This window comes from Crinia signifera, chromosome 3, assembly GCF_055691185.1.
Source record: "Crinia signifera chromosome 3, ASM5569118v1, whole genome shotgun sequence".
Classification (NCBI taxonomy): Eukaryota; Metazoa; Chordata; class Amphibia; order Anura; family Myobatrachidae; genus Crinia; species Crinia signifera.
This window is the reverse complement of record NC_139219.1, coordinates 161,647,462-161,665,289: the sequence shown is the minus strand read 5'-3', so window position 1 is coordinate 161,665,289 and position 17,828 is coordinate 161,647,462. Positions and strand designations below refer to the sequence as shown.

The 17,828-nt window shown below is 41.8% G+C and overlaps 1 protein-coding gene across 1 annotated transcript in view; it reads left to right on the top strand.

Annotated features, from left to right (window-relative positions):
* The window catches only part of LOC146063919 (G-protein coupled receptor family C group 6 member A-like), a 50,944-nt gene that overhangs the window by 22,189 nt on the left and 10,927 nt on the right, over positions 1-17,828 (top strand). Inside the window, exon 4 of the mRNA XM_083176832.1 lies at positions 13,214-13,426. Within this exon, the coding sequence (XP_083032958.1) occupies positions 13,214-13,426 (213 nt within the window). The remainder of the gene's footprint in view (positions 1-13,213; positions 13,427-17,828) is intronic.

The window sequence follows — 17,828 nt, the reverse complement described above, 5'->3', positions numbered from 1 at the left end:
TTCTGGAGGACAAGGAGAAGGCGTACCTAACGAAAATGTTGCTGGCCCGACGATGATAACTTCACCCATCACAATGCCCTACTATTATGGAGCTCCGTGGATGCCCACATATTCAGGCAAAGTGCGACTATCTGGCACCACCACCTTTAAGGACTTCAAATCCCAATTACAAGCGATGTTTACCATCCACCCATTGAAGGAGGAGCAGAAGGTCCAAATGCTTATTGGACAGTTAAGGGGTGCGGCCAAGAGGGAGGTCAAGTCATGGCCAGACCAACAAATCAAGACCGTCGATGGGATCTTCGACAAACTAGTCGCCATGTTTGAATCTCGAACTGTGGCGGCATTGAAGAAACGACTTTACGCAAGACAGCAACTACCCCATGAGACACTAAGAGATTTTGCGTTGAGTCTCCAAGAGTCACTCAAGACGTTACAGGCTTTGGACCCTCGTGAAAATCAACAAGAAAATGAGACATTGACAAATGTATTCGTAGAAGGGGCCAGGTGTAAAGATGTGAGGAAACAACTCCGGATGTATCGATCCCAGAATCCAGGTGCTCCGTTTTTAGAGTTTAAGGAGGCAGTACTGAAAATTTTGGAAGATGAACAGCCGGATGAAGATGATAGTTCTGAGTCAGACGATATGTATGAGGCAGAGGTTCCACAAAAAAAGCACACAGTATATAAGACCGACTTGTCAAAGGCCAAAGAGTTTCCTGTCCTCCAACAAGTACAAGCTCCTGTTCAACCCGACAGAGTAGGGGTCTTAGAGGGACAAATGACACAGCTTACCAGGAGCCTTGACCTGGTCTGTCAAGAATTGAGAGAAATTAAGCAACACCAGACGTCTAACAAACCGCAAGAGTGGCGTTCAGATCGAAGAATGCCGCCTCGAAGATGGGATGTTCCAAGATTTACAGGAAGGCTACCTACGGATCAGTTTGACTCTCAAGGTAGGCCCATTTGCAGGAAGTGCCAGAAAAGCGGACATATAGCTCGCAATTGTCAACAGGAAGCTTTAAACACGGAGGTCCCGAGGCAGGGGACCAACCCTCGGGAGGAGACCAGGCAATAGGTCCATCGTCAGAGGAATGGTGGCCACACTACGTGGGAGAGTGCCTTTCATTGGAAATTTCGATAAGGGGAGTGAAAGTCCCTGCGTTATTGGACACGGGCTCCCAAGTGACAACAATTCAATTAGACGAATTTATGAAACCCTGGAAGAAAGATGAAATTAACACACCCCCTACTAACTGGATGAATTTAGTGGCAAGTAACGGCCAGCCCATTCCATGTAGTGGTTATTGGGAAGCAGAGATAGAAATTGGAAACACCAAGTTACCAGCGCAGGGCTGTCTAATCTCCACTGATAAGAATGAATATTTCCCACCTGTCATCATTGGGATGAATGTTTTACGCAACTGTCCGGACGAGATTATTTATGCCCTGAGGACCAAGATATCTTTAGTTCCGCCAGGTGAAAGGAGAATCTTACAGCAGACCATTCGTTTTCTACAAGGCCAAAGGAATTTCGCTAACAAGCTTGGGGAAATAGGAAAAGCCCGAATTGCGGACCGGAATCCTGTTATTCTTCAACCAAATTCTGAAACGGTTGTATGGTGCAAGGCCCGAATGGGACCAGGAGGGCTCGACTACGAAGCATTGATTGAACCATGTGACAATGAAGGCCAGAATCCGTTTGTGGCTGCCCGGGCTCTAGTCTCGGTACATCAAGGGAGAGTGCCAGTTCGGATACTAAATCCTCAGTCTTATCCGGTGCGGATGTTTCGGTATTGTCCTGTTGCCAAGATCTCACAAGTAACGTTCCAAGAAGTATTAGGAGAAGTATTAACGGTAGCGCAACAGGGGGCAACCTCCGAGGAGCATGAATCTCACTCAACTGAATGTTCCTGGTTGAAAGATGTAAAGATTGGTGATGAGGGCACTTCAGAAGAACGAAGACAAGGAGTGATCCAGGTTGTGTTGAAAAATAGTGCCGCATTTAGTAAACACGCATCCGATTTCGGCAGGGCCCTGGGAGCTTGTCACCATATTCCTACTGGAACGGCTCATCCTATTAAAGAACGGCATCGTCCTTTGCCCCCTGCTCTGTACCAGCCAGTACGCACAATGTTGGAGGAAATGAAAGAGTCCGGAGTGATCAGGGATAGCTGTAGTCCATGGGCAGCACCGTTAGTGATAGTGAAGAAAAAAGATGGAAGTCTCCGGTGTTGTGTCGACTATAGAAAGCTCAATGCGGTAACCCATAAGGATGCCTATCCTTTACCGCGTATTGAAGAAACGTTAACCGCATTAAAAACTGCCAAGTTTTTCTCTACGTTAGACTTAACAAGCGGATACTGGCAAATCCCAATGGCCATCGAGGATCAAGAAAAGACCGCATTCACCACCCCGATGGGCCTTTTCGAATGGGACAGGATGCCATTTGGGCTGTGTAATGCACCTGCGACATTCCAACGCGTAATGGAGCACTGTCTTGGGCACCGGAATTATGATATGGTCCTCTTATATTTAGATGACATCATCATTTTTTCTAAATCATATTCTGATCATCTGCAACATCTCGATGACGTACTCTCCCAGCTGACTAGGTACGGACTCAAATTAAAACCAGCCAAATGTCATCTGCTGAAACCTCGTGTGCAATATCTGGGCCATATAGTCAGCGCTGATGGAATCGAGACAGATCCTGAAAAGACCCGTGTTGTGGAAGATTGGCCGATTCCTAAAACCCTTAAAGAAGTTAGGAGTTTCCTAGGGTTTGTAGGATATTACAGACGATTCATCAAAGGGTTTGCCAAAATCGCTACCCCTCTACATGAACTTTTGCGTGGAAAGTCAGGTGCGGATAAGAAGAGCAATATCCCTGTGCGGTGGGTTGAGATACATCAAGAAGCTTTTGAGCAGTTGAAATCTTCATTATTGAAAGCTCCGGTATTGGCTTACCCAGACTATGAACAGCCCTTTTATGTCAGTACAGACGCTAGCCATCAGGGACTAGGGGCCGTCCTGTACCAGAAAGAAAATGGAAAGAATAAAGTAATCGCCTACGCCAGCAGAGGTTTAAGAAAAACTGAGAGAAACAGCGAAAATTACAGTACCTTTAAATTAGAATTCCTCGCTGTAGTTTGGGCAATCACAGAAAAGTTTAAAAACTATTTAGCCGCGGCCAAGGTAATAATAACCACCGATAACAACCCATTGGCCCATCTTCCGACAGCCCACCTGAATGCTCTGGAACAGAGATGGGCATCGAGACTGGCAAACTTTAACTATACTATCCAGTACGGTAGTGGTAAAACAAACAACGCTGCCGATGCTTTATCCCGCTTACCCACGGATGAGTTAACGGAGAAAGAGGATGAATTGGAAGATATAGAGACTCCGCCATTTAGTCGTTCTAGAGTCAGGCAGAATGTCATTCGAGTCAACACAACAGATGAAGACCAGGAGAGTCCAGGAATTGATTGGAGTGCAGTTCAGAATCAAAGCTCCATCTTACAAGAAGTAAAGCGCCTGATACAGGATGACGTCTGGTTAACCAAGGAACAGAGAAAAACCGCAGACCCCGAGTTGATAAAATTGTTGCGGCATCGTGAGAAAATCTATTTCAGGAAAGGAGTAATGATTAGGAGCATTGTCGATCCAGGGACACATCAAAACCTCCAGCAAATAGTCGTGCCCAGATCACAAGTCGAGCACTTATTGTTAGCATATCATAATGAATCTGGACATTTTGGGATGCAAAAGACTGAGGCTGTGTTGAGAAGTAGATATTTCTGGATAGGGTTAAAATCAGACGTGGAAAGGTGGTGTCAGAATTGTGCTGTCTGTTCCCGGAAAAGAAGTACTGGACCAACGCAGAAGGCCCCTTTACATCCTATCACCAGCCAATATCCTCTTGAACTAGTGGCTCTGGATCACGTAAAGTTGGATACGAGTTCGCAAGGATACCAATACATGCTCACTATAACAGACCATTACAGCAAGTTTATAGTGGCTGTCCCAGTGAAAGACATGACCGCAAGGACCACAGCAACGGTCTTTCTAAATAAGTTTGTTCGTCCTTATGGATATCCAGACCGCATCTTAACAGATCAAGGTGCTGCTTTTGAGTCACAAATGTTCAAGGAACTCTGTCAGCTGTATGAGTGCAAGAAGTTAAGGACCACAGCCTACCATCCTCAAACTAACGGATTGTGCGAGAGGGTTAATCAGACCCTGATTGGGATGATCAGAAGTCTTCCAGTTGAAAAGAGATCCAGATGGCCAAGCATGCTTCCAGAGCTTACCTATTTATATAATAACATCGAACACTGCTCCACGGGATTCACACCGTATTATCTACTGTTTGGCAGAAGGGGCAAGCTCCCTAAAGATTTGGAACTGTTACCTGCATTAAATGACTCTTTTCCCCCCGAAACCGAGTGGGTACAAGAGCACCAAAGTCGGATGAAACTCGCTAAAGAAATTGTGCTACAAAAGATGGAGACAGTGCATCAGCGACAGGAGCAAAATTATAACTTAGACGCCCGAGCGATTCCCTTACCGCTGGGAAGTCGCGTGTGGAAAAGGAAAAATCACCGCTCTGGAAAGTTAGACGACAGATGGGAAGAAGAGCCCTATCAAATTGTAGGGATCCCAGACGACAATGTATTCACGTATCGGATAGAGAGACAAACTGATGGATACAATAGTGTGGTGCATCGCAATCAACTAAAATTGTGCACAACTGAGCTGTTACCGTCTACTATGAACGAAGAAATTGAAAAAGGGATCCGATTCCCTGAAGAAGGAAGGGGCGATCCTCTTACTGATCCCATGGCAATGTTAATGCTTATGACTGGGCCTGTTATTATGGGGACTGGTTGCCCACGCTCACCAAGTCCATGTTATAGTCGTCATGAAATTGTAATGGATGATATTGATAGCATTGCTTTGTCAAAGATAGGCATGTCTGAACCGGAGTTAAGAAGGTCAGAGAGAAGTAATAAAGGTCACTTACCTTTACGTTATAGAGAGTAGCTTTGTATACAATTGTTATGTATCTGTTTGATAAGTTGTAATATTTTATGTAAGAATGCGTGGGGACACGCAAAATTCTAGGGGGGTTGTGTGTAATAACCAGAACATGTGGTAATTGATATATAATAAAAGAATGAACTGTAGACCCTCATAGAGGAAATAATATATCAGACTCTAGCAGAAAGTTACATGAATAACAGATGCTGTTATATGAAATGGGACACCCCTCAATTTACACATTTTGGACTAGTCAGACTGGATAATCAATACATAAGAGCCCCAGATTATACCATTTCCCCTGCAACATAGGGGGAAACTGAAAAGCCTCTCCAAAACACTGAAGTGACATTTACCTGTTAATAAAGTTGGGGTGCTCGAGCCCCAGAGTGGCGTGCCCAGGACTTTGCTGTGAGGGTCGCGTGGGGAGAGGTATAAATAGGGAGAGCCGTTAGGAGCAGTTGAAACAGTTCCCTGGAAGTTTGTTTGGGCAGAGCTGCGCAGCGAGACTGGACAGCGGTGCTGGTATCGGGCAGTATACTTACCGGAGGGTCCCGCAGCTGCTGTCGGTCGGCGGAGTCCGGATAGTGCACATAGCTGGTGCTGGAAGAGGGAAGCCGTCGCCAGAGGACCGCGTCGCAGCGCCAGGAGCCCAAGACCGAGCTCCGGTGATCAGGTGTCCATCACCGACTTCAGGGACACTGATCCGCCGGGCGGCGTGACACCGCCCGCTGGGCGGACCCGGAGCTGCGGACGCCAATAAGAGGTGAGCTGGGCAGGAGAAGGCCGGCGCTGGGCGTGAATGCTGCGAGCCGCAAAAGGAGTGCTGGGCGGTCCTGGAGCAGCAAGTATCGGAGAACATGGGCGGTCCTGGGCGGCACCTTAAGTCCCGGCAAGAGTGAGTCTTATAACAAGAGGCAGGCTGTAGACAGCAGGGAGGCGCGGCTAGATTCCCGGAAAGTAATTGGGCCCAGCTGTCCTGGAGGGGGTGGCAACGGAGGCGAGGCCTAGTACAAAGGAGCAGGCCAGCTGTCAGCATAAAACGCAGTAAGGAGGAGAGACGGGGACGCCGTCAGTGTATCAGGGACAGCTGCACTGCAAGTGGGTGTCATGGAGGCGTGGCCTGATGCATAGAGAGGAGAGACTGTTGTAGCCATTAACCCACAGTAAGCCCTTAGGACACTGTCTAGCTGGTCAGAAGGAAAAGTAGAGACGATGCTGCAGAAGAGAAAGGACCCTTGGTCAGAGGGATAATGCCATGATTCTAGTAGAGTAACCTTTTTACTAGTCGCAGGGAGCAAGGGTGCCACCTTACATACTTAAGTGGATACAAAGACTTGTTAATAGCACAGTTTATATACTTAAGTGGATACAAAGACTTGTTAACAGCACAGCACACTTACCTAGAAAGGGAATGCCATTGTTCTTCAGGAATCACCACTGTAGTTTCTACGGTTAAAAAACAGACAGGATCAAGCAAAGCCTCTTCAGGGTTACAGAGCATAGATACAGCAAGGGATCCTTATTACCAGCGGCACTAATAAAGACCAGACATCTAGTCCACTAAAGCACCGGATTACACATTGTAGTAAAAGTGTTGATACTTTGAAAGAGCAAGTTGCTGTCAGAAATAAACAGTTTATGACAAGGAAACAGTGAAAGGCGCTGTGGGTGATAAAGTATAGAGTATATTCAGGACTTTGCAGCTCAATAAGCCAACCCGTAGATTAACTGGAAATCCTTTGAGACATAAGTTGAGCTGCCAGTATAAAATTGAAATGTGTATTTAAAATGGTAAAGTTGTTTTTAGTCTATGCATGGTAGATATGTGTAGTATTTGAATTGTTAGAAGAATAACGCTGAATTTTGTCGTTTGTACTGCATTTTAGCTAATTGAAATAGGCGAGTTTATTGCATTGTTGACAAATTGACATTGTTTCGCTGTTAAACCTGTTATACGTGGTTATGCATTGTCTCATATCCTGTAAAACAATGAGAAGTCATATATATTTAATATAATATCGAACAGTATAAATAAATACCTTATTATAAAAGAAATTGCTTATACTTACCGACAAGAGAAGAACCTTGGCAGGAAAGAAAGGAAGTGCGCAGAACCTACAAAAGATAAAGGTAGAAGCAAATTAGAATAAAAATTCCAGTACATTACAAACACACACACATAGTACACATACAAACACAGCTGACACACACACATAAACACACATACACATACATACACACAGCTGACAGATAAACACACACATAGTATACATATACACATAGGCGTGCGCACATTGAGTGTTAAGGGTGCACAGGCACCCCCTAATGCTGTGCCCCCACCCCCACACTTATTGCTGCTAGTAATACCAACAATACCTTTTACCACAGACTTTTGCTTTTTAGACCTGTATTCCGTTAAAATAAGCGCCTATCAATCAATTATGTGTGTTTTGCATTATAAATTGTATTACACCATTGTCATATCACTACATATCTGTGTCATCCAGATATGATTTTGACTTTATTTGCATGTACTGTTACACAGAGTACTTAGAAGATTTAAGCCCCCCATACACGGTCCGTTAATCGGATCCGTTGTGTGCTTAAACAGCACACATCGGATTGGATCGCATCCCTAGTGCATGCAGTGTGCATGCACTGCGATCCAATCCGATGTATAGCTAGTACAAAAAGTATGTGCAGCACATACTTTTTGTACCGTACTATGTGATGCGCAGGAGCGTGCATCGCATAGTACAGAATGGAGCCATACACAACGGACCGTGTATGGGCTCCTTAAGACTGAAATAGGCCAGAGATTGTGGTGTGGCTGAGAGACGTTTTATATTGTAGTGAGTGCACGCCTGATTGGCGGTGTTAGACAGACCCAATGGCATGATAGACATGCCCAATAGGTGGTGCTAGGCACACGGCTTTGACAGTGCACCCCGCTAATAAAATGTGCTGCTCATGGCTATGCATATACATAGAGAACAAACACATAGTATACATACTCACAGCCTACAAATACAGTATTCATACGTACATTCGACTCACAAACACACATAACTTACACAGCTGACACACACAGTATACATACACATGCCCAACAAACAAACAAACAAACATAATATACATGCACACAGCTGACACACATACTGTATAGTATACACAAGCTGGAGTACCCGGCATTGCCCAGGATTTTGTTTACAAAAATCTATTTAAATATTAAAAACACAATATAAATAACATTAGTTGTTTTGTCAATTTACATTAAAATGCAGCATATTTTGCATCTCCTGTTATATTTTGTGCTGCTGGGGACCCTGCTACTACCACTATATAACTCTCAATCGACCAGATGTACTAAGCTTCAAAAGTGATAAAATGGAGAGTGATAACACACCAGCCAATCAGCTCCTACATGTCATTTTTCAAACACGGCTTGTGACATGGCAGGTAGGAGCTGATTGGCTGGTGGTTTATCACTCTCTATGTTATCACTTTTCAAGCTTAGAACATCTGGCCCAGTGTGTGGGTTTGTGCTATCTCCATTCCCCTCCTCATATCATGTCACTGTCCCTGTCACATGCAGCCCTGTCATCACTGACATATCATGCATGTCCTGATATAGTCTGTGCTGCTGCCACACCACTAGGGGTGCTAGGGGTGTGTTACCCCCACAGTATTTGTTCACTTATAATAAGTCATATGTGTACCAAGTTTTGTGTAAATTGCTTCAGCCATTCTAGAGTTACAGTATGCTGTCTGCTGAAATAATCTGTGCTTCTGTCTCACCCCTAGGGGTGCTAGGGGTGTGTTAGCCCCACAGTATTTGTTCACATATAGTAAGTCATATGTGTACCAAGTTTTGTGTAAATTGCTTCAGCCATTCTAGAGTTATGCTGTCTACTGAAATAATCTGTGCTGCTGTCTCACCCCTAGGGGTGCTAGGGGTGTGTTACCCCCACAGTATTCGTTCACAGATTGTAATTGATATGTGTACTATGTTTGGTGTAAATTGCTCAAGCCATTCCAGAGTTATGCTTTCTCCTGATATACTCTTAACTGCTGTCCCCACCCCTAGGGGTGCTAGGTGTGTGTTACCCCCACAGTGTTTGTTCTCAGATTGTAAGTAATATGTGTACCAAGTTTGCTGCAGTCATTCCGGAGTTATGCTGGAACATACATATGAGCGTACAGCAACATTTGGGGGTTTTAATTAATAAAAAATTATCCGTAATTTATTTTAATTTGGAATTTTTTAGTTGCCTCGGCCAGGTTTTAATACGCTTGTAATACGATCTTCCCTTGTAAACTGTGGATTTGTATAGAAAGACACAAGGACAGACATATTTTCACTTTTATATATTGGCTATAAAGAGATAGATAGATAGATAGATTGTGGTTTTTAATTAATTAAAAATGAACCGTAATTTTGATTTCAATTTTTTTTGTTGCTTTGGTTGTATTTTAATACGCTCATATGTAAAATGTAACGATCTTGGCCTGTAAACTGTGGATTTGTATAGAAAGACAGAAGGACAAACTTTTGCTTTTATATAGATATTTATATAGATATAGATTATATAGATATAAATAAACAAAGCAGAGACACGCACACAGTATACATACATACAGCTGACACACACAGCCGACACACATAGGGGCAGATTCAGGATCGCTTGTTGCATTCCGAATTCATCCCCAGCCTCGATGGTCGTGTTTTGTGCATGCGAAATTATGCGCATGTGCAAACCGGGGCAGCGAATGGCTTTAGCTAGATACACACTCGTCGGGCTGTGCACTGCGGGGAGGGAGGGCCGGGGGCGTGCAGGCTGTGGCAGCAGGGGAATGCCCAACAATTTATGGGCATCCCCATAACAATCAAAAAAGAGAATTACAGTACCCTATTGGCGCACACAGAGCAGCAGTAAATACAGGGAAATGAGGGTCACCCAACCCTCAATAAAGACACAGGATATACAGAAAATTATTCCCCTGTCGCACACCGCGCTCACAAACTAGTGGAAATAAAAGACAGTCCTAGATGAATGGTATTCCAAGACGTGTCTTCTCTTTCTTTCTTCAATTTTTTCTCTCTTTCCTTTTTGCTCCACCTCTCTCAATATCGGGAGTATAAAAGAGAAAAAAAAAAAAAGAGGGATATAGTGTAGCACGTTCTGGAACTAGTGGTGATTTGATTAGTAACCACCACCCTAAAAATAGAAGTAGGAAGTATATATATGTAGAAGTCCAGAAGGGCAGCGTACCCTACTCACACCAAGAAAAGGATGTGCTCCTCACGTAAAGGTTTCTTTTCAAGCCTAGAGGTAGGGCCTTTCTTCCCCAAGGTCAGATTGGATCTCCACCCAGTGCGAGATAGATAGAATATAAGACTGGGGACGTACCCCACTTACACAATACAATGCAGCTTCAATCTTATCTCGGTTTTTTTTATGTGGTCCCCCTCTGATCCAGCACTCTTTTTCTTATATCAATGGTTATATACCAGAAAGAAAAAGGTAAAGATGCCGGTATAATACAAGTAACAAATTTATTTGAAAGCACAATTAAAATGTGGGTATTGGTCTCCAGTTATGTCCCAGACTCTCCACCAACGCGTTTCAACCTTGCCAGGTCTTCCTCAGGATGTCATCCTGAGGAAGACCTGGCAAGGTTGAAACGCGTTGGTGGAGAGTCTGGGACATAACTGGAGACCTATACTGCTGCATGCACTCACTTCTATTTCAGGGGTATCAGTCCGGACCTGATCCCCTGAACAAAGTTAAGTGTTTATCTTTTCATCTGTATTGTGCAGTTGGTATTGGCCCGTTGTGACCCACATTTTAATTGTGCTTTCAAATAAAATTGTTACTTGTATTATACCGGCATCTTTACCTTTTTCTTTCTGGTATATAACCATTGATATAAGAAAAAGAGTGCTGGATCAGAGGGGGACCACATAAAAGAAACCGAGATAAGATTGAAGCTGCATTGTATTGTGTAAGTGGGGTACGTCCCCAGTCTTATATTCTATCTATCTCGCACTGGGTGGAGATCCAATCTGACCTTGGGGAAAAAAGGCCCTACCTCTAGGCTTGAAAAGAAACCTTTACGTGAGGAGCACATCCTTTTCTTGGTGTGAGTAGGGTACGCTGCCCTTCTGGACTTCTACATATATATACTTCCTACTTCTATTTTTAGGGTGGTGGTTACTAATCAAATCACCACTAGTTCCAGAACGTGCTACACTATATCCCTCTTTTTTTTTTTCTCTTTTATACTCCCGATATTGAGAGAGGTGGAGCAAAAAGGAAAGAGAGAAAAAATTGAAGAAAGAAAGAGAAGACACGTCTTGGAATACCATTCATCTAGGACTGTCTTTTATTTCCACTAGTTTGTGAGCGCGGTGTGCGACAGGGGAATAATTTTCTGTATATCCCCATAACAATGCTGGGCATTTCCCTGGGTATGCCGGCAGGTTGATGCCTGCCAGTGGCGGGCAGCTGACATCACATGATATCAGAGCCCGCCCCCTCCTCGGCAGACACAGACGGAAATCAAAGTCAGTGACTCCAAGGGGAGCAAAATCATTTGATGGCAGTGACCATCAAATTATTTATCTCCCGTTTGGCTGCATGCAAGTGGATTTGTTCACGCACACATCACCTCGAATGGTACCGAGGGGATTCAGTGACGGGGTACCAGACTTCCCACTAGGCACGTGCCTAGGGGCAGCACAGCATCTTACCTCCCTACATGATGCTGGGAGAAGCAAAGCTGGAACAGGTCAATGCATGGGATCTAAAGGCAGTGTGGGGTTCTAATTCTCACTAAAGGAGGGGGGGCTTATTATATTCTATACTACGATGAGGGAGGAGGAACATTATACTGTATAATATAGGAAATGGGAGGCACATTATATTCTATACTATAAGGAGGCACATTTTATTCTATGGGGGGTCATAAACACAAAACATTATTATTATTATTTTGTGGGGTGTCAGCTAATAATGTGCCTAGGGGCGGCCAGACTCCTAAATCCGCCTATGGGGAATGGGGTGGCATTCCAACGGGCAGCATTCAGACGGGCGGCATTAAAACGCTCGCTAAGCAGCGAACGACCACTGCTTTGTGAGCGGTTGTAAATCAGGCCCATAGTATTCAGACACACATAGTATACACAGACACATCCAACACACAAATAGCATACATAAACACAGCTGACACCAACACAAATAGTATACACACACACAGCTGACGCACACACATAGTATATACACAGCAGACACACACACATGCACAGTTTACATACACACAGCTGACATACACACTTAGTATACAAACACACAGCAAAAACACACTTATTTCACATAAAAAATAGACTCAGCCAGCATTATTTATTAAAGCACATAAACCACCATAGACGATGGTACATGCCAGACATCCTAAAAAGAGGAGTTGGTAAAGAATATTAGAATACCAGGAAACAAAGTCTTATACCCCTTTCACAATGGGACCTTGCTAACTGGCCAAGTACTGGATGGAACTATATAGCATAGGAACCCCATGCTGTACATCCCCTGTCATGGATGGAACTATAGCATAGGATCCCCATGCTGTACATCCCCTGATATGGAGAAACCTGCTCTGATTAGAAATTTCTAGTGCTGTTATTAGTTATTAGTTATTAGTCATTAGTGATGACTTAAAGTTTTTTATTGCGACCCCATTAATTTTTTCATTAAATGTATTTAATTTAAAACCCCATAATCAATGCTTTCTTTAATAGCTTTGTGCAGAGACAGACAGACATTTGGAAGCCAATTGTCAAAAATAGCAAGTTGAGTTTGGAAAATGAAAATGACCTTTAGTAAATTCTGTGGTTTTGAAGTTTAACCCACAATTGATCCACAGTAGATCCACCAGGCCCCATCACTGTTGTTTAGAAAATGTTGCCCTGCTGTATATTTTGGTGAGATTGTATTTAATTTCAATGCCTTGTTTATTACATTGAATTATTGTAATAAGAATCATTCGATTAAATGTGAAAAATTCCAAGTTAATGGACTGGTGCTACCACTGATATTTGGCAACCACCAATGTTTACATTATGGCATCTTTAAAATTAGATCAATATGTTTTTTTTTGTTTTACGCAGCTAATTGGAAAACTGAAGGACAGAAATTACACTTACAATGGTGAAACTTTCCAGTTTGACATGAATGGTGATGTCTCAATTGGATATGATGTGCTGAATTGGCAATCAATAAAAAACATTACAGAAGTTAAGATTATTGGCTCCTATGAAATATTGGGTGGTGAGCTCTACATAAACAAAAGCCTTTTGACATGGAATACAGACAATAAACAGGTATGTAAAATTGAAATACATGAAATGCATTAGGAAAAAAAAAGAATAAAACAAAACTGTGGTGAGAATAGTAATGCAATTAACTTAGCTAACAACCTAAAGATTACTTTAAAAAGAAAAGTAATTTAATGGAAATGAGCAGGATCGTCATATAAGGGCTTGCTCAGTTGAGTGTAAATTACATTTATTGGCAAATGTAAGTTATATCCTTAGAAAAGGACACATTTTCTGCCTATTTATGCCTATATGTTAATATAATGTGCAATCTACTTTAAAACTATGTGTTTTGACTTTTATTTGGGCTCGTTATTCATTTTGTGCTTTACATTTGACAAAACCACCATACATGTTTGGGTTTTGTATCTGTTTTTTCTTTTTCTCCAAAAAGGCAAACAGTTCAAATCTTGTAATTTGGGCCTGTTTTTTGTTCCTGTATTAATATTATTATTATTATTAACAGTTTCTTATATAGCGCACACATATTCCGCAGCACTTTACAGAGAAAATTTTTGAACATTCACATCAGTCCCTGCCCCAGTGAGCTTACAATCTATATTCCCTACCACATGTCACACACACACACAGACATTCTAGAGTTAATTTTGTTGGAAGCCAATTAACCTACCAGTATATTTTCGGATTGTGGGAGGAAACCGGAGTACCCAGAGAAAATACACGCAAGCAAGGGGAGAATATAAAAACTCTGCACAGTTAGGGCCATGGTGGGAATCGAACCCATGACCTCAGTGCTGTGAGGCAGTAATGCTAACCATTACACCATCCGTACTGTCCTGTAGTACTATTGACCTCAATGACATGGATTTCCAGTCATACCCAGATATTTTTGACCCCCTCAAGCTCATAATATTATGTTCACTAATATTGACCAAAGGCAGCAGTAATCTGGCTGGCTACTAAGTGGTTTATTTACTAAAATGGAAGTTCTATTGAAGATGGACAACATAATCTATCTATTATCATCATCTAGAAGGTGCTAAAAGTAGATTCTGATTGGTAAATAAACCTCATCTTAGTAAATAAACCCCTAAGTAACAGAACAGTAGCACAAACACACAGCAGTTTCTAGCACATCTATGCAATATTGACACACTGCAGTGGCAAAAAAGAAATACGGTACAAGGTAAAATTCCTCTGGGTCCTACCACCCGCTCTTATGTTGGATATTAATAAAGACAGGCACAGTTTAACAAATCAAGCTACAGAGACTGCCACTTTTGTTGCTGAAGTGCTTGATTTGTTTGGGCCATCACACAAAAAACTACAAATGAGCCTAATGTTTTAGCCAAAGGTGCTGTCATTGATCCCTAACGTGGCAATATCTTGTCATCATTGTCATTCCCACCCTCAGTGCTGTTTATATCATCATCTCTCTCTCTCTCTCTCTCTCTCTCTCTCTCTCTCTCTCTATATATATATATATATATATGTACAAGGATCTCCAAATTGCCTTTTTTTCTGACTATGTGCCTGTGTGTGTGTGTGTGTGTGTGTGTGTGTGTGTGTGTGTGTGTGTGTGTGTGTGTAATCTTCTATTCTGTCAATGTTTAACATATCAGATAGAGTTATTGTAGTAATGTCACTAATTTGGGGCAATTATTTTAGAGCCAACCAGATTTAAAATGTTGTGTTGACTCATCTACTGTACATCAGGAGGAGATGTTGTGGGTCAGCTGGGAAGAAACAAATGATATATAGCTTAAATCTAAAATCAAGCGCAGTCACCAAAATGTAATGATCCAATTTCAAGATACTGACAATCCTTTAATTCTGGCGAAGTGAATAAAGGACTTGATCTCCAATTCAGACATACTTAGAGGAGCTGCTTGATTTAGTCTCCTCCTTCAATATAGTGAGCTGCTTTTCTAAAACTCTATTTAGGAGGAACACCTGACTCAAGTTGGCAATGTTTAACTAACTTCAAAATGACCACTTCGAATGGCTTCAGTACCTTATACAATATGAAAAGTATTCTCACTGTGCTGGACTAAGGTACATTCCCCTTCCTTTCCCAATGCCATGCTTTGTTATGTAGCTTTGGATGCTCACTGTTGTTCCTCCATTCACTGAAGCATATAAAGAAATTCTCTCTTGATACTACCACTTGCTTCAGAAGGGCAAATTGAACTGTTCTCACAGCCACTGAATCTTCTACATGCCAAAAAATGTCTCAAATTTCTTCAGGATTAAGTATCTCCTGCACACTCTTGTGTTTTTGCATTCTCCCAGCTGTAATGTTCTCACAATATTTTTTGCATTATCCGAAATCACAAATCCTGAGGACTATTGAAGCGTGTAATACATCTGTGCTATGACATCCCTTTGTTTCTCTAACAGGTCATCATCAGTATGCCTCTTAGTGAAGCTACTGATACAAATAGTAGCCAGCCTCTGCACTTTCTTAAACCCTCTAAGCCTGTGAGCACTGGCTTTAATAGATGTTGAAGTACTAATATCTTGATCATCATGATTGTCAAGAGCACTAGTACTGAGTTGCTGCTCTTGCTCTTCTATCGACTGATTGTGTTCATATTAACTTATATTTTTAAAGACAGCACCTATACAGCTTTATTGAAGATAAAGAATGGGACAACTGGGTCTTATCTGCCATCAAATTATATGTTTCTATGTTTACTCTTTACTGAATTATATTTTATTAGCTTAGCTCAAGGTGTTGATGTCAGAGAGTTTATGGTTAAGGTTCGAGTTTGGGCTTGTGTTAGGCTTTCAAGTTGAGTATCATCAATATATTCAGTACCGGCACAAAATTTTGGCTCTGAACATTTTACCAAGTCGACCTGGTGAAGGGAAATATTGTTCAAAGGGAGTATTAGAACTTGAAGACATACACTGAAAATGGAGGGATGCAGGTTCAGGGGAAATTTAAGGAAATATTACTTCACAAAATGCTAGTGGATAAGTGAAATAGCCTCTTGTCAGAGGTGTTAGAGGCTAGGACAGTAGAACATTTTAAAAATACTTGGGATATCCTTACAAAGGTTCAAAAAGGGTTAAGATCACCTAAAGGTTACAACACAGAATAAGGTGGTTCTTATCAGTATATGGTCATTAGGTTGACACTATTAAGTTCGACATGCATTGGGTTGACCACTGAAGGTTGACAGACTTAAGACACATACACATAAACATGGCTAAGGTTGACATGGTCAAAAGGTCGACACAACCAACCACATGGCATGCAGGGAGAATAGAATAGTGCACTGAGCATAATGAGGCATCATGCCCGAAGCATGGCATGCAGATGTGGTGCACCAATACATTGTCCATGTCAACCATGTCAACATTCGGGGGAAAAAAGTGAAAAACTCATATCGACCTTTTGATTGTCAAACTTCCCATTGTCGACCTAAAGCTTATGTTGACCTTTTGACCCTGTCGACCTTAGCCATGTGGACCTTAGCCATGTGGACCTTTTTATGTTCATTTGAATGTCTGTCCAGAAGAATAGGATATTTCTGGAGAGCAATTCAATTAAAACAGATACAAAGCAGCATCATTATAAACATCCTTTTAATTATTAAGCAGTGCATAATTGACTCGATTCACATAAAATAAGGATACCTGGATTTGATTTATTTGGGCTGAACTTAGCTAGGAACCCTGCTGAATTGTTTAAATACAATATTACTATGGTAATACTATATATTTCAAACGAATGTAAGGGTTGGGAATACTTGACCCTTTCAAATTTGGGTAGAGCAAATGATCACATTCCCATGATTACTCTACTTGTTACAAGGCTCACCTCTTTTACTTACCCAAAAAGATGAAACAGATTATTGATATACTTTTGAGCCTTTATTTGGGAGGGAAAACATGTCTACTCATAGTGTACCACAGTTGATCAAATGGTGGAATTCATTTTCCTGATATTGTACATTACAGTCATGCTGCCCAGTTACGATCTTTTGGATACATGTCACAAAAGTGTACGCAAACACTTCACTTGAATCTCATTTGTAAAATAATATGAGTTTTTCTAGTTTTCTTCACATTGAAAATCATAATACCTCAATCAATGTTTAAGATAACCCTCTTCTTTGGAATGCACGGAGAGTCTGGAACATTTTGAAACAAAGATATGGATTTAACTCCCATTATTCCTTGCATATTCCTTTTTGTAAAAACCCAGATTTCTAGGGTAGCAGGGCTATCTCTATATGAAGTCAGAAGAAGCTGTGTCCAAATTTGAATTTCTTCAGGCCTATTAAGTGTCATTTCTACAATCACAACAATGTATTTACACTGCAATACGGGAACTCAGAGTTCCGGATTGGGATAATTAATTATGTGAGGTCCTTCTAATAAAAAAAGCTATATTTTATAATTTTGTTCCTTTGGAAAACATCATTGACCATACTGT